At 39.0% G+C, this 25,500-nt stretch overlaps 1 protein-coding gene across 1 annotated transcript in view; it reads right to left on the bottom strand.

The window, feature by feature from the left end:
- Nucleotides 1-753: 753 nt before the first annotated feature.
- SOHLH2 (spermatogenesis and oogenesis specific basic helix-loop-helix 2) overlaps nt 754-25,500 on the bottom strand; it is a 39,950-nt gene continuing 15,203 nt past the window's right edge. Inside the window, exons 3-11 of the mRNA XM_007464241.1 lie at nt 23,718-23,779; nt 23,533-23,637; nt 21,651-21,750; nt 19,705-19,815; nt 8,008-8,155; nt 7,740-7,831; nt 6,638-6,759; nt 2,228-2,484; nt 754-774 (exon numbers count right to left, since the gene is read on the bottom strand). Coding sequence (XP_007464303.1) covers nt 754-774; nt 2,228-2,484; nt 6,638-6,759; nt 7,740-7,831; nt 8,008-8,155; nt 19,705-19,815; nt 21,651-21,750; nt 23,533-23,637; nt 23,718-23,779 — 1,018 coding nt within the window. The remainder of the gene's footprint in view (nt 775-2,227; nt 2,485-6,637; nt 6,760-7,739; nt 7,832-8,007; nt 8,156-19,704; nt 19,816-21,650; nt 21,751-23,532; nt 23,638-23,717; nt 23,780-25,500) is intronic.

Here is a 25,500-nt window from a genome sequence, read left to right as displayed (position 1 = left end):
AAGAACATTTTAGTGAAATATAAAACAAACATTTTTCTCCCCTTATTTTCAGCAATCTTTTCTGATGCCCATAGGGAGAAGGAGATGAAAAACAAAGAAAGACCTGCTAGTCTGTAACTAAAGAGCCAGAAAGAAAAATTTACCTATTAGCTATCATTTCACTCAAGGGATGGTGAAATGCAAAAACAAACATGTCAATTTATTCATTAGTAGTCAAGTGAGGAGGCAAACACCTCTCTTAAGCTATGGTATCTGAGTTTGAATAGTGAATAACCAAGGAAGCTCTCTAAAATGTCAAATCTGGAAAAGATACCACCTAGAAATAAGTGACAGTAATTCACAGTGATACTAAAAATAAGAATCAAGCTGCAACATCTGTACTTAGTGACACCAATGCACTTTACTCAGTCTACGTGGATCTTCTTTATCATGTACCTTTTGCATAAATTGTGGAATATTTTTTGAGAAAAAAAAAAAAAAGAGTCTAGCTCACCTAGGCCGTTTGTTCTTGTAGCACCTGGGTTGGGGGAGATCCAAGTATGTGTGAAGTAAAAACCTATGGCTAGCACTTTTGCTGCCTGTCTTTCTGACTGCAGAAGCTTTTAGCACATTTATCAGAAGCCATACAATGCAAACCCTTTTGATATTAGGTCTCTGGGTGTAGCTTTCAAGATCATTCTTTGTTCCATTCTTCCTGTATTGTCAAACGGCACCCAATAGGTGGTCTAGAGTGTGAATTTCAAACATGTGCTATTAATACGCCCAAAACTGTTGCTGCAAAGGTGAAAAAAAAAAAAAAAACCACATTAATTGAATCCTGGCCTGTTCTTACTCATAATGTCACAAATACATTTTCTATGTCCTCAAGCAATAGGAAATAATTTGTAAAACCATGAACTCCTTGGGTGAATACACTACAGGTTTTAAAATAGGTATTATTCATAGTTACTAAAAGTAATTTTATATTGTTGTAACAATTCTCCGAAAAAACTACATACAGTAAGGGTAGGTCACAATTAAAAAAATAACATTGCAATCTTTTTTTCCTTCATTTACTCTGGTTTTCCTGCTGGTATACTAATGACCATTAGTAACAGCATTATATCTGTGGATACTTCATATTTTAAAATTTCTTTCTAACGCTCTTTCAAACATTTTTCTCATAAATGTTTTTTGGGAAAGTCACTATTATTCCCACTTTATAGATGTCATATGGAAATAACGGTCCCTACCTCAATGACTGTGTCAAAGATTCATTAGATCACCCACATTAAGTACGTAGGGTATCTGGCACATTACTTATTGAGTGCTCAAAACATGGTAACTATTATTAATATGCAAAAGTATCAGTAATTATATTAAGGCTATCAGAGTCCATTTTAAGCAGGCCAGTCAAGTTCAGGTCTTCCTCTAGAATTGGACAATTCTTCCCAAAAATGCAGATACCACTGTTTCTATATGCTGATCCATCCGCCTGGAATGCTTTCCCCCTGCTCACTCCCAACTCCTAACCTCTCCACTGGGCTAATTCTTACTCTTTGGATCTCAGCTCACACAGTATTTCCTCCAGGGGTAAGCAGTCCCAATCCTTGCCCACACCTGTATTACCCTATAGACACGAGGGTCTCCTCCTGTGCGCGCCAATGCGCATCACGACTGTCTGCTTCTATGCCCGCTTCCCTGTGAGACTTAGGATTCATGAGGGCAGGGACTGTGGTCTATCTTTAGATACTACATTTCCGGTGGTTAGCACAATGCTAGAACACAGTGGGTGCTCAATAAGTATCTGTGCTATGAGGACACCTGGGATCTGAAATCGGCCTGGTTGGTGTCACAAGAACAGGCTGTCATACAGTGTGAGTGACTGGTGCCAGCCTAAGAGAGAAATCAGCAGCGAGCCACTGTGCCAGTTGAGGGTGCGGCTGGTGGAATGGGAGGTGGCATCATAGAATGCGGGGTCGAGCGGGGGTAGCGAGGAGGGGCTCTAGAGGAGATTAGGTTCCGCCTGGTCACTTCCAGTCATAGCAGCGGAGCCACGTCCAGATTCACCAACTCTGGATATGGAGAGAGCAGTGGGGCGGCACGGGGAGCCAGAGCCTGGGCTGACTCCCCCGGTGCCAGGCGATGAGGTTTCTAACCAGAGCATGAACAACAAAACGCAGGCCAGGGGCTCCTGCTGGCTGGGATGAAAGAGCCCAGCCTGACCCACAGACCCCAGAAAACTTACCAGACAGTTGGGGTGTGCTGCACATGCCTGGCCCAACACAGAATTGCAGTGCTGAGGAACAAACTTCGAGACTTTGGGCACAGCTGTTGGAAAATGTACCGTAATGTCCTGATTTGTTACGGCAGAGGCATCATAGGAAGGGACGACTTTAGAATAGTATCTGACAGCACGGAAGGAATTAAGAGAGTGAGCTGTGCTGGGGATTCGGGTTTTATACATGGCGCCAATAGTGTTCTCTGACGCAGAGCTCGACTGACCTTTAATAAAAATAAAGCAAATATCCATCAGTAGATGCAAATCAGTAACCCTGAACTACTATATTTGAAATACATTGCCCTCTATTTCACTTCCTCATGGTACAAACTTAGACTACTGCTATACTCAAATGCTGATGTAAAAACAAAGTGAACTTTCTGGTAGTGGCATTTAGTGAGATACACACACTATAAATTAGTGTTCACATGTCATTAAAAGACAGATTTCGGAGAAGCATCATACCTCTATACCATTGTGTGTGCGTGCGCATGTCTTGCCATCATAAAAACTGTGACCATCCCTATGAAGCAAGGGAGAATGTTGGAAAGAAGAACTCCATCCAGCCACAAATAAAGTTTGGTCACTGATTTTCTATCAGTGAAGTGGGTTATATTGTTATATAGCTATATTCTGTGCAGTAACTAGAAGGCAGAAAAAAAATTTTTAATATATAATGAATGTTAACAATGTAATCTCAATATTGGGAATACCTTTTTTTGTTTTTAAATTTTCTGGCCGCACTGTGTGGCTTGAGGGATCTCCCTGACCAGGGATCAAGTTCATGCCCCCTGCAGTGGAAGCACGGCGTCCAAACCACTGGACCGCCAGCGAATTCCCTGAACACCTGTCTATTTTCTTCTGGATACTGATAGTAATAAAGGTAAAGGAACATAACTTTATGTCTACTTTAAATACAAATGTATCTGGAATATTTGTGAAAAATCATTTCGGCAAAAGTGTACAGAGACTTGTGAAAAAGGACAAGTAAAGCCAGCCTAATGAAGTCTAATGTTGACCGATATCAGCACTTCTGGGTTACAGGTCAGATTGAGCACAGAAACCAGGGGACTTCAGGTGGCCATTTAACTTCTCCAGCCTTCAATTTACTGGCCTAGGTGGTGAAAGTGAAATCTGAAAGACTTAACTGATTTCAACTGTTCCAGTCCTCTTTCAAAAACCATTTGGCAACATGCACGACCAGCTGTGCATGTGCTCACGTTCCCTAACTCACTTGTCACTCACTTCCAGGTATCCAGGCCAAGGAAAAGTCCAAAATATAGAAAAATCTATAGGGAAATATTTACTATCATATTATGCATAGAATCACTCTCCCCACAAAACTGGAAACACTAAATGTAGCAACAGGAGGCCGACTAAGAAAACGATTCTATAAATCGTTTGATAAACTACTAAAACCATTACAATGGTGCTGAGGGCTGCATAATACAAAATTCAAGTGTACAGGACACAATGTTAAGTAAAAAAGCCAGAGACAAAATTGGAGATCCAATATGATTACTACTGTAGTGTTTCCATAGAAAAATATATATAGAAAAAGACTTGAAGGGAATACATTTAAAAATAAATACAGTTATTATCTTAGCTGGGTTTTAGTAAAGGACTAATACTGCTTTTCAAATGGAAAAATGTATATAAATAAAATCGAAGTAGGGGTTTTGACTCAGTGACCTTCAAGGTCTTGTCCAGTCTGAACCTGACATAAGCCTATGGTCCTAGTGGATTTGTTTCTTCCCAAGAACAGTCATTTTAGGTGATGCAAAACCAAGAGATCCTGGGGCACAGAAAGGCCTGAACTCACTACCATCACAAGAGTGTTTCAGAGTTTCTGCAGGATATGAATAGTGAAAATGCAGAAGTAAGTACTGTGTGTACAAGAAGTAACACTGACAGGCATACACCTGTGGCCTGACCCCTATCTGATTTAATCTGGGCTGATTTAATTATTCTTTGTAACATTCAGCCATAGCTACTTTAAGTAGATTAACCATGGCTCATGGCTACTTTTTTTCTATTCTCCTTCCCTCTCCCCTAAGTCAGGAAAAAAGTCTAAATTGACAAATAAATACCCTGAGGTTGATTACATGAACAAGGAGGGCAATGTCCTATTTGGAGACCTTTTCTCTTTTGACTTTAGACACCATCCCCCGTAACCTCATTTGTTCCCGTTGTTTCCACTATGTCCCCATAATGTGCATGGTACCTTGACGACAGCACTTAAAATAACACGAATCATATTTTGCTTTATGACCCTGTCTGCTGCTCATTTGCGAGCTCCCTAAGAACAAGAACTGCACCATGTCTGTCCTCGTGTCCCCCCATCTTTGAGGCAGAAACATTTAAGCTGAGAACTAAGCGATGACTGGGGGTGAGCCAGGCAGAGCGTGGGAAAGGGCATTCCCAGCACAGGGAGGTGCTGACATGAGGCAGTGGAATCCCTTCGAAGAAACCAGTAGAAAGGTGACCTCAGACTCAGGCAGGGGGGGGAGATGGTAGGGCCTCTGGTCATAAGCACCTAACACGCAGGTTACATGCTCTATAACTTACTGGCTTCTCAGTGAAGAATAACCTTTGGGAATATGTACTAAAAGTCACAAACTGGCAGCTATGTTCTTTTACTCTGGCTCTGCTTTTTTTCCATCTTATTTGTACAAGCACATGGGCATGCCTAGACTTTATAATACAAATAACAAAAATGCCTCCCAGTGGGTAAACACTGAATATCCACAATGGAATATTCATATAATGAATGTTTCTTGATCACCTACTGTGAGCTGGTCATTGTTCTAGGTACTAGAGATACAGCAATGAACAAAAGAGGCAAAAAAAATCCCTGTCCTTGTGGAGTTGATATTCTAGTGGCAGAAGACAGGCAATAAAAAAACAGGCAAGAAAAGAATATTAGAAGGAGAACAGTGCTATGAAGAAAAATACAGCAGAGAGAGTGGATAAGGAGTCCCCCGTATTATGTGATGCTGGGGAGGAGTGTGCAGTTTTAATTGGGTGGTTGAGAAAGACTCACTGAGAAGGTGACAATTAAGCAAAGACACAAAGGAGGTAAATCAATTAATATGTTAAATGCTCAATACAGGCAGGCCTTGTTTTATTGCACTTTGCAGACACTCTGTTTTTTTACAAATTGAAGGTGTGTGGCAACCCTACATCAAGTAAGTCTATTGATGCCGTTTTTCCAACAGCATTTGCTCCCTTTATGTCTCTGTGTTACGTTGCTAATTCCCACAGTATCTTAAACCTTTTCATTATTAGCATATTTGTTACGGTGATCAGTGATCAGTGATCTTTTTTTTTTTTTTTTTTTGATTTCAGGTTGTAAGGAAATCGCTTTATTATTTCGGTTGTTTCAGGAGTTTCAAAGGTATGCTTCAACCTTCCTAAGTGTGATGTGAATCCATGTTCCTTATTAAAAATGTGTTTAATATTTTTATACAGGCATATCTCATTTTACTGTGCTTTGCTTTATTGTACTTCCATTGTGTTTTGAAGAGTTGTTTTTTTTTTTCAAAAACAAATTGAAGGTTTGTGGCAACCCTGCATTGTCAGATGATGGTTAGCATTTTTTTTTTTTACATCTTTATTGGAGTATAATTGCTTCACAATGGTGTGTTAGTCTCTGCTTTATAACAAAGTGAATCAGCCACACATATACACGTTACCATATCTCCCCCGCCACCCCGCATCTCCCTCCCTCCACCCTCCCCATCCCACCCCTCCAGGCGGTCACAAAGCACCAAGCTGGTGATCAGTGATCTTTGATGTTACAACTAATACTTGCTGGAGGCTCAGACGATGGCTAGCATTTTAAAGCAATGACATATTTTAAAATTAAGGCATGTACATTAATATTTGAGACATATGTATTACATACTTAATAGACTACGATAGAGTGTAAACATAACTTTTATATGCACTGAGAAACCAAAACACGTGTTACCCTATTGCGATATTCGCTTTATTGCAGTGGTCTGGAACAGGACTCACGGTATTTCTGAGGTCTGCCTACACACTGTTAGCACTAAATTAATATGAATACTTCCCTCCCTTTAGATTCTATTCAGTAATACACATAGTCATCAGTGTGCTCATCATCTATCATTAAGATGAGATTTCTGGTAATGAGAGTCAATTTTCAGCCCACTTTCTGGGGTAAAATTATTTAAATGCCAGTGGCCAGCCATGTCTTTCAAGCAGACAGCACCAAAGGACTCAGGGTGTAATCTCCCAGCTACGCTCCATCCCCTGGTTACGGCAGTGCCTGCACAGAAGGCCCAGGGTGAGCAGGACACGCGCGCGCGCCCATGCACACTACGGCTGCACAGGGCAGTGGGTGGAGCTCACCTCTCACAGCTTCATCCAAGGGAGCCCCGGAGGCAGGAACAGAGAACCCGTTCAAGCGCTTATTAGCCAGGAATCTGATCCCTCTCACAGGTGAATAAGTGCTTGTCAACACACTGTTTTCTCTTAAAAAAACAAAACATTCTTTAGGCATTTCTCAAGGAAGATGATATGAACATTGCTGAGTTGAACTGCTCTTCTTACGTTCAAGTTCTAAAAAGCAAAGACAGAGCCTATGCTCTGGATTAATTATAAGAACAAACCGTAGAAGAGGACTCAGGATGGTTCTTCAGGATATGGAGGAATGGTTTACTTTTCCTTTAGAGCTTTTCTTGGTGTACACATTCTAATCAATTTAAGTAAGGAAGCATTCATTTGGCACGTCACCTGTTATACTAGAAATGTCTTTAAGGACCCCCACCTGAAAATGGGGCTGGACTGCCCTGGTGACAGAGGAATGCTAGAATCTATCTCATCCTGACTGCACCGTCAATCACCACAGGCACTACTCATAAAGCCCCGTTTTAAGAAACAACAAAAGAAAGAGTGAGTCAAATGATGAAAGGATCATGGGCCTGAGAATATTACATATTTTATCACTGTAATTAAATGACACACATCAGCAATGGGAAAAGTTTACTGATTCTTTTTTTTTAATAGATCTTTATTGGAATACAATTGCTTCACAATACCGTGTTAGTTTCTGTTGCACAACAAAGAGAATCAGCCATGTGCATACACATGTCCCCATATCCCCTCCCTCTTGAGCCTCCCTCCCACCCTCCCTATCCCACCCTCTAGGTCATCACAAAGCACCGAGCCGATCTCCCTGTCCTATGCTGCTGCTTCCCACAAGCCAACTATTTTATATTCGGTAGTGTATATACGTCGATGCTACTCTCACTTAGCCCCAGCTTCGCCCTCCCAGCCCACATCATCAAGTCCATTCTCTATGTTTACCTCTTTATTCCTGCCCTGCAACTAGGTTCATCAGTACCATTTAGTTCTCATTATGGGTGGGTTCACTGCCTGTCTCATTTCTAGCATTAGTACCAGAGGAAAATAACAAGGCGACCTCAGATTCACAAGATTTAGATGATCATACCTTTGTGCCATAATCGTGCCTGGGGCGGAGAGCTGGATGGGCATTTGTTGTTTCTTACAAAACCTCCTATTGCTCTGAAGTACTTCTGTAATCTAAGAAATGAAGAAAGAAAGAGATTGAGATCTACTTAGATAGCTATGGCTATAGATTTTTTTCGTATATACACACAAACACACACATTTCTAACTATAAAAAATAAAAGAAATAAAACTGTAGCATTAAAGCACTGTCTGCGAGAATAAAATTCAAGGGCTTGAGAGGTGACTACCTGGCCCATGACGGCTGGAGGGATTTTCTCCCGGACATACTTCACGTAGTCAACTGTTGCCTCGAGAATCGAAGCTGCATCATTCTTTCTCCCCTTCACATACGGCAACAGGGTACGCAGCTGCTCACAGCAATACTTGATTCGTTCTCTGAGCAGAGAAATGTAATAAATAAGGAATAATTAGCCTGTTTTCTTCCTTGTGCACAAGGACAACCAATCCCTCCTCTGGGTTTGTTTATAAAGGAACCGGCCCCTGCCTTTCTAGTCCCCGTTTTAGAGGAGGGCCATGTCCCCAAAAGCCAGCAGTCTCCACAGCCCCTGGAATCACAGCTTTCTGGCGCACGGCTCACACTGCTGTCGAGTATAGTGTCTGTGCTGATGGCAGCCCAGCTCACTCTTCCCCATGAGTGTGCAGGATGCCCAGACACTGAGGACACCAGAGAACACCCCTGCTGCCTATGGAAACCTACAGCCACGTATCCCTCAGAGGAGAGGATCACACACCATACACATAAATCCTTTTGTGATTCACACTAGAAGCCTGGACGGCAAAGAAAGAGTCCTCAGGATATTCATGTCACTCTGACCTGGACCACATTTCCAACAATACACAATTAGCAACTAAGAATACATGGGCTTCACCTGTGTCCTGAGCCAAAGGAAAATCAGAAGCCTGCTTCCTTTACATGAGGTAGGTAGATGGACAGAACAAATAAACCAATATGCAAATGAGAACGTCATCCAGGCTCATATCAGAAAGAAACTAACCTAAGTCTTTCACAGTTCTGAAGGGAAATACATAGGAAATGTAACTCTAAATTGATCTCAGCCTTTGTGACCTTCAGTTATCCGTGTGTTCAGTTAATAAGCATTCTTAAGCACGTTTTGCGCTGAATACTGCCTTGACATGTACGGGATCAAAGGGTGGCTCTGCCCATTACTAGCTGGGACCTCTGGCAACTTACTAAACTTCTCTGAACCTTAGAATGACAAAAATAAATGGATTTTTAAAAATCCACTTTGTCACACAGCCAGTGAATAACTCAAATATTCCAGATCAGTGGGTGGTATTTTAATTGGGCTTTGAGGAGGTTTGGGGGTTCTGTGGAGATGTCTCAGGCATCACTCTGTAAAAGGGATGGAAAAGTCAACAATTTGACATGTGTACGATGGGCTCTGAAACTTCATATACCCTTCCACATGGTACTTTCACTTACAAGGATCTCAAACACAGAACAAACTTCCTGTAAAATGACATCCATTAGTCTATCAGTAAAACAGGAAAAACAATTTAAACACAAAATGAGTGGACACCTAAGTAAGCTCAGTAGAATATTATCTGGCAGTGGAAATATGTTATAAAGCTTACTGGGGAAAAAATAGGATATTTCTATAGGAGACAAGTATAAGATATAGGACAGCATATAAAATATGATCATAGCCATTAAGGAAAAAATAAGGCAAAAAAAAAGACAAAGCAAAAGCGTCAGGTAATCATTATTTCTGGATAGTTGGGCTATAGAAAATATTATTTCTTCCTTTAATTTTCTACATTTTCCCAATATCTTTGTGGGGGCATATATCACTTTTATAATGAAAGATCACATTAAACATTTTTCCAACATTCATTAGGAAAATGTTCAAACATACAGGAAGATCGACAGAATTAAGATTTCTTAATTCTTAAAAGTTGAAAGAATTAAGAATTTGTACAGGAAACACTTATATACCCACTACCTAGAGTCTATGGTGAACACTTACTGTCTATGCTTTGTCGTATATGAATCATCCCACTGGCCATATACACCAACCTATTTTATTGCACTGAAGCATTTCAAAGTAAGTTGTAGAATTCAGTACACTAAACCCCTAAACATATAGCTACAGTTCAAATTATTTTATTTTCCGGTAACAGTTACATAAAATAAAATGCACCAATCTTAAGGGTACCATTCTATGAGTTTTGACAAACGTACGAAACTATGTGACACAAACTACCTAATCAACATTCTCATAACCCCAGAAAGTTCCTTATGTTCCTTCTTGGTCAGTCTCATCCCCCATAAGAGGCAAGCACATTTCTGATATTTTTCTATCTCACATTACTCTTGTCTCTCCCTAAACTACGTATAAATCAAATCTCACAGCACGTGTCCTTTTATGTAAGGTTTCTTTCACTTGCATAATGTTTTTGAGCTTTATCCATGGGGCTGCTTTGTTCCTTTTTATTGAGTAATCGTATTCCGTAGTATAAATATGCCACAGCTTATTTATCCATTCTCTTATCGATCAGCACTTCGGCTGTTTCTTATTTTTATCATTATGAATAAAACTGCAAGATCTTCTGTACATCTTTTTGTGAACGTATGCTTTTATTTCTCTTAGGTAAATGTCTAGGAATAGAACTGAAGGGTTATTTTACAAATTTAGAAGAAACTAGCAGAACTTTCCCCCAAACAGTACCAATTTACCCTCCCACCGTCAATGTATGAGAATTCCTGTTGTTCCACATCTTGGATAGCATTTAATACTGTCAGTTTTAATTTTAAAATATTGGCCTTTCAGAGGTATATGTGGTAGTATCTCATGCTTTAATTTGCATTTCCATGACAACAAAGTATGGTGAGCATTTTTTCTGCTGCTTATTGGGCTTGTGTATTACCTTCCTCTGTGAAGTGTCTGTTTGAATACTTTACCTCCATTTTAATTGGACTGTAGGTCTCTCTATTATTGAACTTTAAGAGTTCTTTGTATATCCTAATATCAGTATTTTGTCAATATATTTGTTTTGCAAATATTTTCTCCCAGTCTGTAGTTTGCCTATTTATTTTCTTAGTGGTATCTTATGAAAGAAAAAGCTGTCAGTTTTGATGAGTCTAATTCACCTACTCTTTCTGTTATAGTTATTGCTTTCTGTGTCATAAGGAACAGCTGCCTACCCTCAGCTAGCAAAAACATTCTCCTATGCTTTCTTCTAGAACTGTAGTGTTCAGTACAGTAGCCATAAGCCACATGAGTCTATTTAAATATGAATTAATTAAAAATTAAACAAAAATTTGAATACATTTCCAAAGTCGCAATACCCACATTTCAAATCAATAATATGACTAGCAGCTACCTTACTGGACAGCAGATATAGGCCATTTCTAACACTGCAGAAAGTTCTACTGAACAGTCCTATTCTAGAAGCTTTATAGTTTTAGCTTTATATGATAGCCCTGTCTATACTTCATGTTGAATTAATTTTTATATGGTATGAGGAAGGGGTCAAGCTTCACTGTTTCTTCATATGGATATCCTGTTGTTCCAGCACCATTTATAGAAAAGACTTTTGTTTCCCAAGTTGTTTGCCCTGGTGATTTGTTGAAAATCAAGTGACCATAATGTGTGGGCTATGGTGTTTTATTATCTACTGGTCAACCTTCATGTTAGTAAAATGCTGATTAATGTAGCTGTATGCTAAGTCTTGAAGTCAGATAGCTTAAGTGCTCCAACTTTGTTGTACTTTTTCAGGATTGCTTTATTCTAAGTCCTTTTATATTCACAGTCCTTTCCACACAGTTTTGAATTAGACTGTCAATTTTTACCCAAAAAAGTCTATTTGAATTATTGTTTAGATTTAAATAAAGTTATATTTCAATTTAGTGAGAGCTGACATCTTCTTTTTTTTTTCAGTAAATTTATTTATTTTTTGGCTGCATTGGGCCTTTGCTGCACACAGGCTTTCTCTAGTTTTGGCAAGCGGGGGCTACTCTTTGTTGCCATGCACGTGCTTCTCATTGTGGTGGCTTCTCTTGTTGTGGAGCATGGGCTCTAGGCGTGCGGGCTCAGTAGTTGTGGTTCGTGGGCTCTACAGTACAGGCTCAGTAGTTGTGGTACACAGGCTTAGTTGCTCCACGGCATGCAGGATCTCCCCGGACCAGGGATCAAACCTGTCCCACGCATTGGCAGGCAGATTCTTAACCAGTGCACCACCAGGGAATTCCCAAGAACTGACATCTTAACAATATAAATCTTTTAATTCATAATTATGTATAATGCATGATTTAGTTTTTCTTTAGTTTATCACTGCAATATTTTGAGTGACCACTGTACAGATATTATGTCTTTTACATATTTTTGTTCCTAAGTATTCTAAGGCTTTTAAACTCTATTTTCAATATAATTATTATTTTTCATTTTCCAATTGGTTCACTGCTAATATAGAAAAATACAATTGATTTTTGTATACTGACCTTATATCCTATGACCTTGCTATATTCATCTTTTCGTTCTAGTAGTTATTTTGTATGTATCTTAGGAATTTATACATAAACAATCATGCCAACTATAAATAAGACAGTTTTGTTTCTTTCTTTCTAAGAATAGGCAACCTTACTTTGTTCCAGATCTTTTTAAGGAACAAATGGTCAAAATCTCATCATTAAGTACAATGTTAGCTATAGGTTTTTCATAGATGCCCTTTAACAGATTCAGGAAATTCTCTTCCATATCTATTTTGCTAGAAGATTGGTTTTTTTGTCTTTTAATCTTATGTTGTCAAATAAGTTTTCAGACTCTGTTAATCTATTGTTTTCTCCTTCATTGTGTTTAATGTGGTGAATTACATCGATTGATTTTTGAATGTTACATCAGCCTTGCTTTTCTAGGATAAACCCAGTGTGGTCACAACACATTATATCTTTATCTATTACTTCATTCAATTTGTTAAAATTATGTTAAGTATTTTTATGTCTCTGTTCATGAGAGATACTGGTCTGTAATTTTCTTTTTTTATAATATCTTTATCAGGTTTAGGGTTATGTTGGCATCATGAAATGGGTTAGGAACTGTTCTCCCTCCATTTTCTGTAAGATTTAAGACTGGTATTACCTCTTCTTTAGATTTTTAACAGAATTCATCAGTAAAACCATCTGAGTTTGGCGTTTTCTCTTTGGTACTTTTTTGTTTTTTAGTAAGTTCAATTTCTTTAATATAGAGGGCTATTCAGATCTTCTGCTTCATCTGGTATCAGTTTTGGTAAATTGTGTTTTTCAAAAATTTGTCCATTTCACCTAAGTTGTTGAACTTATTGGCATAAAATTATTTAAAATATACCCTTTTATATTATATGTTTATTGGATATGTAGAGGTAATTCCTCTTTCATTCATGATATTGGTAAAATGTTTTGTCTCTCTCCTCACCTGCCCGCCTCCCTCCCCTTTCTGTTTACTTTGGATTTACTTCATTTTACTTTCTCTAGCCCCTTAAAATAGACCCTTAGGTCACTGATTTTTAGATCTTTTGCCTTTCCTAATATACGCATTTAAAGCCCTAGTGTTGGGACTTCCCTGGCAATCCAGTGGTTAAGACTTCGACTTCCAAAGCAGGGAGTGCGGGTTCAATCCCTGTTCGGGGAACTAAGACCCCACGTGCCTTGCAGCCGAAAAACCAAACATAAGACAGAAGCAATATTGTAACAAAATCAATAAAGACTTTAAAAAAATAAAGCCATAATGTTTGCCATAAGCTTTGCTTTAACTGCATCTCACAAATTTTGAAATATTCTATTATCATAATCATTCAATTTGCAATATTTTCTAATTTTTCTTGTGATTATTTTCTTTTACCCATGGATTATTTAGGAGTATGTTCTTAAATTTCCAGCTATTTGAGGTTTTTCTTTATATCAAATTCTTACTGGCTTCTAATTTAACTTAATTGTAGTCAAGGAACATACTCCTTGTGAATTCAACTTTTTTACATGTATTGAAATGTACTATACCCCCCAGCATACAGTTTATCTAGGTGAATGTACCATACGCCTTTGAGAAGAATGGGTATTCCACTGCCGTGCTGGGTATGGTGTTTTACATACATCTACCAGATCAAGCTGGTTAACAGGGCTCACACCTTTTATATCTGACTGATTTTTGGTGTCCAGCTGTTGTATCAATTGCTGAGAGAGGGATGTGAAATCTCCAACAATGCTTGTCAATATGTCCCTTTAATTCTGTGAATTTTTGCCTCAAATACAATATCTGCCCCTTTAATTTTGTGAATTTTTGCTTCAAATACATAATCACTTGCTACTTGTGATTATTACATCATTCTGATAAGTTGAACATTTTAAATACCAAAAGTATGCATTTATCTGACAGACCTGGAATGATTATGTCTGCTGCTAAGGTTTTCACTACAGGTGCAAAAGCAAAGAGTTCTTGTACTTTCTGTCTGATTGTGGCAGTCAAGATGAATGGAAGGGTACAGGAGAAAAACATGGTAATACAGAGAAAAACAGAGAGAATTTTTGCAACTCATAAATAACTTTGTAAACAGTGAAGAGCCTGTTTTACTCGCCCCCCCAAAAAAACCCTAAAATTTGAGTTAAAAGAACCAACAGTTACAGATTTTTTAAATCTGATATTGTCATCTAATTTTAGACTAAAAGAAAACACAGTTTGTTAATCCCAAACTCCTAAGTTATCTCTCCCCCTCTCCACTATCCCCTTTGGTAACCATAAGTTTGTTTTCTAAGCCTGTGAGTCTATTTCTGATTTGTAAATAAGTTCATTTGTATCATTATTTTAGATTCCACATATAAGTAATATCATATCTGTCTTTATCTCATTTACTTCACTTAATATGATAATCTCTAGGACCATCCATGTTGCTGCAAATGGCATTATTTCACTCTTTTTTATAGCTGAGTAATATTCCACCACACACACACACACACACACACACACACACACACACACACACACACCACATCTCCTATATCCATTCATCTGTTGATGAAAATTTAGGTTGCTTGCATGCCTTTGCTATTGTATATAGTGCTGCTACGAACACTGGGGTGCACGTATATTTTCAAAGTAGAGTTTTCTCCAGATATATGCCCAGGAATGGGATTGCTGGAACCTCCACACTGTTCTCCATAGTGGCTGCACCAACTTACATTCCCACCAACAGTGTTAAGAGGGTTTCTTTTTCCTCCACGCCCTCTCCAGCATTTATTGTTTGTAAACTTTTTAATGATGGCCACTCTGACTGGTGTAAGGTGATACCTCATTGTAGTTTTGATCTGCATTTCTCTAATAATTAGGGATGTTGAGCATCTTTTCATGTGCCCACTGGCCATCTGTATATCTTCTTTGGAGAAATGTCTATTTAGATCTTCTGTCCATTTTTTGATTGGGTTGTTTGTTTTCTTGATATTAAGCTGTATGAGCTGTTTGTATATTTTGGAAACTAACCCCTTGTTGGTAGCATCATTTGCAAATATTTTCTCTCAGTCCATAGGTGGTCTATTCATTTTGTATATGGTTTCCTTTGCTGTGCAAAAGCTTTTAAGTTTAATTAGGTCCCATTTGTTTATTTTTGTTTTTATTTCCATTACTTAGGAGACGGTCTATTCATTTTGTATATGGTTTCCTTTGCTGTGCAAAAGCTTTTAAGTTTAATTAGGTCCCATTTGTTTATTTTTGTTTTTATTTCCATTACTCTAGGAGACGGATCCCAAAAAACTAATGCTGTGATTTATGCCAAAGAGTGTTCTGCCTATGCTCTCCTCTAGGAGTTCTGTAGAATCCAGGCCTTACATTTAGGCCTTTAAACCATTTTGAGTTTATTTTTGTATATGGTGTTAGAGAACCTTTGTTAAGGATGTTAATGTTGGCTCAAAAAAGTAGGATACCCAGCTCAGGGGCCCCACAGGGTCCTGCTGTTTTCTTTTCCCTTTGTGTACAGAAGCAGCAATAGGCAACAACAGGCAAAAATGTGTTTTGTTTTTGTCATCTACCACAGAAGCCAGCTTGGTTATGACCCAGTCCAAATAAATCAGGGAAAGAACCAGCTAAAAGTGATTCTAAGAGGCTGAATGGCATTTAAAGCCAAAGGTCTTGGTCCAGACTACGTCCTTGGTCTCTCCTCTGTACAAATGTGTCTCAAGCAATCAAGAACTCACAGAGAGAGGTCTCTTGGCCACATATGACTTAAGACCCTCTGAGAACTTCCTATTCTACCTTCCTTAAATTTCTAAGACTTGAAAAGTCTTTCCAGCCCTGGAAAAGCCTTCATTTGTGAGAAACTACAGCAAAATTCACTTTCACTTCAAGTGAGTGACATCCTGAAAATGATTAAACCGCCACCATTTTGGACTCACAGATACACAAACAAAATGAGGGTATCGCACAGCAAAGTATACACCTTACCAAGATAAAGACATATTTATATATTTAAAACATGTGTAATGAAAGGGATTTCATCAAGAATATTAGAATTAGCCAATTTTTATTAATCTGTTCTAATTAAAAAAAAAACAGAGATGGTAGAGTTGTTCAAAAAAGAAATTCCCAAATGCAAGTATTCAAAACCATCAGCTGGGATCATTATTTCCTCAACATTAGCAAATATCATGTTACTTATGCTGCTTAAAAACAAAAAACTGCAAAACAAAGCAAAAAAAGACAAAACCATAAGTAAAGCAGCTGATTGGGAGGAGGAGGAGAAAAAGGAAGAGAAATAGACTAGAAGCATCTATTTTAAGATTCACAGGCATAATCAGAAGGGTTAAGAATAGGAAATGGCATAAAGTAATTAGGGACGGATTGTTACTTTCTGGTATCTCCCAAGCAAATCTCTAAGTGGAGGGGTCAGTTCCTGGTTACAGCTTTTCTTTCTGGGAAACAAAGACTTCTAGCCCTTTAAATAATGCAACAGGGGTGGACACTCCCCAAAGCATCTTTGTAGTCCTCTAGACTAGTGGTTCTCAGATTTTAGTTTTCATCAACCACTAAAATTAAAAAAGAAAAACAACACAGAACTTTGGGGGACCAATAAGGGATTGCCAACATTCGATTCAGACATGAAAAATAATGAAAGAAAGGTACCATCTCCCAATAACATTTTGTTGTAAACCATTTACTCATATCACCATGATTTTAACATCAAATAAAGTATGGAAAACACAATCTTAGAATATGTTATGTAAAATATAGCTTTACAAATACTCATTGCACTGTATTTTTCTCATTTCACTGCAGATTAGTGAACTCTATAGGATAGCCTGGCCAGCAGGCCCTAAGTCTCCTCTTGGCTAAAGCAGCAGACATATGAGTGAAGGCCGTTTGGACCAGACTAGCCCACCTACCAGCCCATCTCATCAAGCCCCAAACCACACCATTTTCCCACTAATCTTCAGCAGACGATGGAGCACATTCGGCAGAAATAATCAACTTCCTCCTCCTTTCTGGCCCCATCAAAAGACTCATCTTTTCCCTCTTGCGTCATACATGTATAGGTATGGCTGATTCACTTTGTTATAAAGCAGAAACTAACACACCATTGTAAAGCAATTATACTCCAATAAAGATGTTAAAAAAAAAAAAAAGAACGTCCAGGCCAGGCACCAGCTGGGAGAACACAAACACTCCAGAAGGGGACGGCTGGGGAAGGCAGAGAACACAGGGCACGAAAAAAACAAACAAACAAACGAAAAGACTCATCTTTATCCACACTTAGCTTTAACTCCTTCTCTCCATTTTCAGTGGAAGAGGTGTTCTTCCACCTGGTTCTAGATTCCAAAGCCTTCTGCCTCCTCAGGGATGTAAATCCATCGCCAGTGCCCCTCACTGCCTGAAGGGAACTAAAATTCTTTGACCTTCCTCCCATTGAGAGGTGGGGTCTATATACCCTTCCCTTAGGCCTGGGTAGGCTCTGTGACTGCTCTGACCAAGAGCACATGGTAGAAGTGGCACTGGGCCAGTTTCTGGTCCCAGGCCGTGTGACAGCGCAGCTGCCTCTTCCTGCCCCCTGGAACACTCTCTCTAGGAGCCCTGGGCTGCCATGGAAGAAGTCTGACAACCCTGAGACTAGCAGGCTGGGGAGCCCCAGCTGCATTCAGCCTTCCAGCCATCCCTGCAAAGGCCCCAGACCCTCCTGACTGGACCATCCTCCAGCTGAATGCTACCAAGTAACCCCAGTTAATGTCACATAGGCAGAAGAATTGCCTAGCTGAGTCCTGCTCAAACTGCTAACCCATAAAACCACGTATCAAGCCAATAAACTTCAGTTTCATTTTTCAAGCAGCCACAGATAACCAAAACATGAGTATCTTTAAGACCTCTGTCTCTCTTCCAGCTGTCTTCTTTTGGAAGATAAATATGAACATATTCAAGTCTGGCCCAGCCTTATCAAAATTTCTCATTTTCCCCTAAATTCCCTTTTATAGACCGCACACCTTCCTTTTCTCCTTCCTCTCATCTGCATTCTCACCTTTCATTCTCCATCTTCCTGCAACGGCGCTTCTTCCCTAACCACACCAAGGGAATTATTTTTGCCAAGGTCAGTGACATTTAGGTTTTGCTAAACACAGTCAACTGTCAGTTCTTCCCTTGCTTAATCTCTGTGGCATGCAATATTCCTGAACACTCACTCCTTTAGGAAACTCTCTCCTCCCCTGTTCTCCTCAATACCACTCCCTCCTGCTCTTCTTATCTTCCTAGAAACTCTTTTTCCCCTGATCTCTTCTCGGCTGCCTGGACCTTAAATATTGAGGTTTTCCCCAAGGGCCTCTTCCCCACTTGTCTCTTCCCTACATGCTTTTCAAAGTCATTATATCCATCCTGCATCCACCGCTTCAAATAGACGCTGTATCCTGATAGCTCTCAAATCCCTGTTTCTAGCCTGGATCTTCTCTAGAACCTAAGGGCCAATTCCTTACTGGGAAGCTCCATACAAACGCAGCAAGAGCAAAGCTCACCTCCCACTCGCAGCCTGCATTCCACTGTACTTCCCAGTCAGTCGATGGCTCCACCATCAACTTGGAAGTTACACCTGCCTTCTCCTTCAGCCACATTCACGCTGATTCTACCTATTTCATATACTTAGAATTGGCTTACTTCTCACTATCCCATTTCTAACACCATAGTTCAGGATTTCATCATTTCTTATCACAGACTCCCCTAACATCCTGCTCAAGCGTTCATTCTAAGGTACAGATCTTATCCTATCACACCTTTGCTAAAATCCTTTAGTGCAGGATGAACAGGTCAGGATGAAATTCAAATTCCTTAACAGGACATACCCAGCCCTTACCTACTACCTCTCATCTCTTGCCCCTTCCCACTTGCCCCCTTATGGCCAACTCTATGAAAATACCTGCAGTTCCACAAATTCACTGTACTTCTTACACTGCCGGCCTCTGTACCTGCTACTCCTGCCATTTGAAACATCCTTCACTGATTTCTAAACCAAACTAAACCAATTTTTGTTTAAAGCTCAATTTAGCTATCGTCTTCTCAAGAAAGCCCTCCTGCCTCATCATTCTGTCTTACATAACTCTCCTAGTGTCCTACTGTGTGTTCTTTTCTATCATGATATTTATTAAAACATAATTTCCTATTTAAGAGCCTATTTAGAAGTCTGTCTAAGCACTAGACTAAGACCTCCTTGAAGGCAACAATTTATTTTTTACCTCAGTTCTCGAATCATATTCTGGCATATTAGACACTCACAGCTACTTGCTGAATGACTAAATGAATGAATGAGTGAGTAGCGCATATTGCAGGGATCAGTTCCAGATCTTGCCCCGCTGCCAGATTTACTAGTTTCGCACCGACTTTTGACAATATTATAAAAAGTTACGAAATTCATGGAAGCAATTTTTTCCTACAAAGGAATGATGCTAAAAAGGGGGCTGTAACAAAATTCACCTTCTCAGCTTTTCCTTGCTTGAGTGAAGAAGAGAAATCTTTTTGTTTTTCTCGAAATTTGACAACGGAGCCTTTAATTCAAACCCAATGTCATTTCTTAGAGATTCAGAGCTAGAAACAAGAGAAAATCATACCATATAAAGAGGAAAATTGTCAGGCAATAGTAAACAATAAGCACCAAAACACTAATCAAAGGATGCTTCTCTAAGTCCCTAGCTTTATACAAAGGTACAGTAAATATCAAAGCATTTTACCCTATGAATTTGGTACAGAATAGTTTATTTCAAAATTTCAAAAGAATTTATTGTCAAGGTCATCATAAATTCAATGACTGATCAAGATTCTAAAATATACTGATAGGGCTTCCCTGGTGGCGCAGTGGTTGAGAGTCTGCCTGCCGATGCAGGGGACACGGGTTCATGCCCCGGTCCGGGAAGATCCCACATGCCCCGGAGTGGCTGGGCCTGTGAGCCACAGCCGCTGAGCCTGCGTGTTCGGAGCCTGTGCTCCGCAACGGGAGAGGCCACAACAGTGAGAGGCCCGCGTACCGCAGAAATAAATAAATAAATAAATAAATAAATAAATAAATAAATAAAAATAGAATAAAATAAAATATACTGATAAAGAATAACAGATACAAGCAGGACTAAAATATTCTAACCTCACTGAGTATGAGTATTCCAAATTACATGACTGTATCTAAAGGTACATTACAGGAAAAGCACGAAGGATTAGAGGGCCAAGATACACTACTGCAGCTTGATCAGCAACCGGCAGGTTACCTCCATGTAACAAAATTGTCATTTAATGGACATTTTCTGGCTAGACCATTTTTCTAGAACTTCTCCAGGCATTTTCACTGATTTGATTTTTAAAAAAAATTCCCCTAAAAAACTTACAAACTAATATTATCTCCTTTATCACAAGGGATATAACTTGATTTGAAAATTGACTTTTATTTATAGTAGTAGGATTCTGAGGAAGAGTAAAGATACAAGATGAGTAGGGCTCAAAAAGCAGTTGTAAGTAATACAAGAAAATCACAAGGCCTTCCAAAACCCTTCCCAACCCCATATCCCAGAAAAAGTTTAATATGGTAAATTTCTTTGAGGTTGAAATGTTAAATAAAATAAAGAAAGCTGTTGCTATCTCTGTACTACTTAAGTAAGTGCATCTTTGGTTTAACCATGCTTATTGGTTGCCAAGTCTCTTCCCTGTTCAAAATAGTTGACGGTCACATTCTACAAATTCTGGAAGTGACTAACTCAAAATTCTCACCATCATCATCCATGTTCTCAACACTTGTGTCCATTCTTTATAGCCCTATGCTCTATTTAAAATCTCCTTGGAAATCAGCTTCAAGTGAAACAAAGAAATTCATTAAATAGAATTTTTATAAGCATACAGTGTTAGAATTGAAAGGGTCTGAATGACCCCCAGTTCAATGCAGGTTTAAATGCTAGTTCTAATATCTCAAAGAGACAGAGACAGAGAGACCATCTTTAAGGGTTATTTTCAGTAATTGGTGGGGTAGGTTCATGAGTTCAAAAAAGACATTAGGGAGAAGCTTATTGGCAGATGGATAACAGCTTAGGATTCCATTGTTTTAAAAGTTTGAACATCACTGCTTTTATTTAACCCAGTCTCTACTTTAACATGCCCAGTGATGGGTAACTTACTACCTTACAATTCAACCTGCTCCCCTGTGGTTATGAAGTGCTTCCTTATATTTAGTTGGATACTTCTGTAATGTGTCCCCACAGTGCCAGCTCAGGATTCTGAAATATAGTACAGGCTGCATCCCTCTTCCACAAAATAGCTACTTTCTTTTGCGTCACCCCCGGCACTTGAGCTGCTGTTGCACAATCAATAAGTCCTCCAGAAATGTTTTTTAATGAAATGTACACAGTAAAAATTGCTACTACGAAAAAGTGAAGAAAACTAACCGAGCAAAGAGATCAGTAGAAAAATATCTCAGGTGTTCACTGCAGGACTTCTGCAGGGGCAATTCAGGTTCTTCAGGCTTCACAGAAATTTCATTCTTAACTGCAAGTTTTAAAAGAGGAACCATTTCAATTATAAATCACTGGTGGGGATGATGTTAACCACACATATAAACCCTAATCAAAAATAGCTGTCGGGCTTCCCTGGTGGCGCAGTGCTTGAGAGTCCGCCTGCCGATGCAGGAGACGCGGGTTCGTGCCCCGTTTCGGGAGGATCCCACATGCCGCGGAGCGGCTGGGCCCGTGAGCCATGGCCACTGAGCCTGTGCGTCCGGAGCCTGTGCCCCGCAACGGGAGAGGCCATGACAGTGAGAGGCCCACCTTCTGCAAAAAAAAAAAAAAAAAAAAAAAAAAAAAAAAAAAAAAAAAAAATAGCTGTCATGTTTCACTCAATACATTTTACAAAGCAGCATTTTTTAAATAAAAAGCAATTTTTATAGATTTCAATCTGTGAAGCATGAAACTACCCAGGTGAGAAAGCAAAATTAAAACACTACATACAAGTTACTCCACAGCATCCTCTTTCAACCAGATTCTACTAACTTTGTGATAGGTGTGCCTAAAAATGCATTCAACTGAGTTTACTTATTATTTACAGGTAAATGTCAGAGACAGAAAATGCGTATGAGTCTTCAGTAAGTAGCTGCATTGTCAAAGCATCTCATGGTTGTGTTGTTTTTTGGTGTGGGGATTTTTTGGGTTTTTTTGCTTTTTGTTGTTGCTTTTTGTTGTTTGTTTTGCAGCTGCTCATCCTAAGAGCAGAGCTGAGATGACTGGATGAGACATGGTTAGGACCAATAAGAAGGGTGCTAGACAGGTGGTGATAAGCAGCTGCTCTATTTCCACTGAGAACCAAAATGAGAAGAGGCTGCAAAAGGACTCTGGTCCCAGACAGTTACACATTTCATTTCCAGGAAGAACTCTGACACCTGCAGGGGATGGGAGCCATTGGAATGTTACAAAACAGACTCACTCATCTTGCCTAGATACTGAAGAAAAACACTAAAAAAAAAAGGAGGGGTGCACTGATCTTGTATCTTCTGGAGTATGAGCTTATCCATGATAATCCTGAAAGCGTGTTTCAGGTCCATTTTAAGAAAAATACCTTAATTTTAAAAGATTTCCTACTAGTAACCTGGATCTAGAAAAATTATAAATAGTCACTGACAATGATTCCAGTAGAATTTAATTTCAGAAATTGGAGTCTGTCCTTTTACAAGGCAAATTAAAGCAATTTAATTATCTTAAGTGTTTAGATGCTGGCAATACACATAATACAATACAGGTGAAGAGTTTAGAAATGTGAGGTCTCATTGAAGCACTGACACTAATTATCTGTGTCTAAAAATCTAAAACAGAAAGGATAACCACTACTTAAAGAAGTGAAATAATTTATATGCAAGTGTTTTACAAAGCACAAAGACTCAAGGTTAATGGCTCTGGCTTTTAGACAATCAAACAGCACAAAGCATGAATAATTCCATTCAAATGACTAAGAAGCTAGGCTACCAAAAAAAAACCCCCAAAGCAGAAAAAAACCTGTGTTTAACCACAACACTGCATTTGTCCCTCGTGCACATTTTAAACCTTTGAGGACAAGCATTTTCTTCACAGGTATAGAACGTATGTTTCCCTTTATTTTATTCACACTTGTTTTCTTCACACTATGTTTAACAAGGATTACATGTTCCTTATAGTATATAGCATACAGTTAATCCTTAACAAAAGGCATAAGTGGAAAACCAACATAAAAATGTATAAATACAATTTTTGTAGAATCTTAGTTAGAATTTTTCTAACCCTTGGAAACCTGCTTTTCACTCACCAGTATGTGAGAAACATGTTTTCCAGTATTTTATCACAACACTCATTTTTTCCATTGTCAGTGGTTCAGTTAAAGTAATATCAGCTCCGTGACCTGAAATACAACCTAAGAATCTTTGTATTAAATATTGACCTCATGATTTCTATTTGGGGAAAAAGCAGATAATATATCCAACAGGCACATACCTTTAAAGTTCTCAGGGATTACAAAAACAAAGAGCAAATGTGTATTTTTTTTCTTGCCAGATCTGAAAGGGAAAAAAAAAGTTTAAAATGAAGCAAAATCATCATTCAAAAAATTGGGATTCAAACATTTAGCTCATTAGGAACGAACTACACTACAGTGACTTTATTTCATTAGAATTTAAAATGGTGGCATTAATATGGAAGTTTAGTGACAGTACCATCTCAAATCAGTGAGGGAAAAGATGGACTTCTTTTTTTTTTTTTTTTTTTACAGTTCATAAAAGAAGAGATTGTGTTTTTATTTCTTGCAGTTGCACGAAGAGGCTTCTGAAGTGTGTGGCTGGGGTGGATAGTACAATTACAGATTATTTGAAAAATACGAGGGAGGGGAACATTCTCCCGAAATTGACGCTTGCTCTGTTTGAAGCTTTATTTATATAAATAGATGCTTTAGCTTCTCTATTTCCTTTTAATGGGTAAGAAAATCCAAAATCTGAGTCTTCAGTCAAACATACCCCTGGCTTCTCTGAGCAGGAGTGCAGTCTGTTAATAAGAACAGTCTTTTTATGGTTCATTTCTATGGCAACCACAAATGCCTGGCTCTCCACAACTGGGGAAGGGGTGAGAGAATAAGTGACTTTTTAAAAATAAACTTTAATTTTAGAATAATTTTGTATCTACAGGAAAAATATGAACATAGTAGCGTTCCCATGTATCCCCAACACAATTTCCCATACTGCTAACATCTTACATTAGTTGGGAATACTTCCAAATATTCCAAATTAATGAGCCAATACTGATATATTAAGTTCATTCTTTATTCTGATTTCCTTAGTTTTTCTTAATGTACTTTCATTTTCTATGCCAGGATCCAATCCAGGATCCTACATTACATTCAGTCATTATATCTCCCTCAGGCTACTCTACATTGTGACACTTTTGCTGACTTCGTTTGTGATGATCTTGACAGTTTTGAGAATACTGCTCAGGTATTAGGTAGAATGTAAGACGGACCACTTTTGTTCTTGGCTTTAAATGATCCAAAATCTTATCCAGATTCTTGATCTAACCACCAGTTTCAAGAAATTTAAGGAAAAGAGGAATACTTTTTTAAAATGCTATGGGGATGAAATCAGAATGTGGGAAATTTTATAAAACAAATGACCAGGGCTTCCCTGGTGGCACAGTGGTTAAGAATCTACCTGCCAATGAAGGGGACACGGGTTTGAGCCCTGGTCTGGGAAGATCCCACATGCCACGGAGCAACCAAGCCCGTGCGCCACAACTACTGAGCCTGCGCTCTAGAGCCCGCAAGCCACAACTACTGAGCCCATGTGCCACAACTACTGAAGCCCTCACGCCTAGAGCCCGTGCTCTGCAGCATGAGAAGCCACTGCAACGAATAGCCCCCGCTCGCCGCAACTAGAGAAAGCCCGTGCACAGCAACGAAGACCCAATACAGCCACAAATAAATAAATAAATTTATTTAAAATATATATATATAAAACTCAGAATATTTACTAAGTTAAATATGTCAAACAAGTATCAATAGGATATTACAAAAATGGGACAAATCACCCAACTGAGCTCTATTCAGGCTTGTGTTCTATAAATTCCGAAAGAGAATTTGGGCTAAAAGAGAAGAGAGGAAAGAACACGGTTTCTATGAGGAAATGAGAAGCTCAGGCAGAAGTACTGCCGTCAAAATAGGCACAAGTAGGAGGGAGGATGGGATCCGACAGGCAGACTCAAGTGGCAGTAAGGAAGGCCCCTTAGCACACGG

Source organism: Lipotes vexillifer, unplaced genomic scaffold (genome assembly GCF_000442215.2).
Source record: "Lipotes vexillifer unplaced genomic scaffold, Lipotes_vexillifer_v1.1 scaffold120, whole genome shotgun sequence".
Taxonomy (NCBI): domain Eukaryota; kingdom Metazoa; phylum Chordata; class Mammalia; order Artiodactyla; family Lipotidae; genus Lipotes; species Lipotes vexillifer.
Note: the sequence above shows the minus strand (reverse complement) of the source record. Positions and strands in the feature narration are given on the sequence as shown.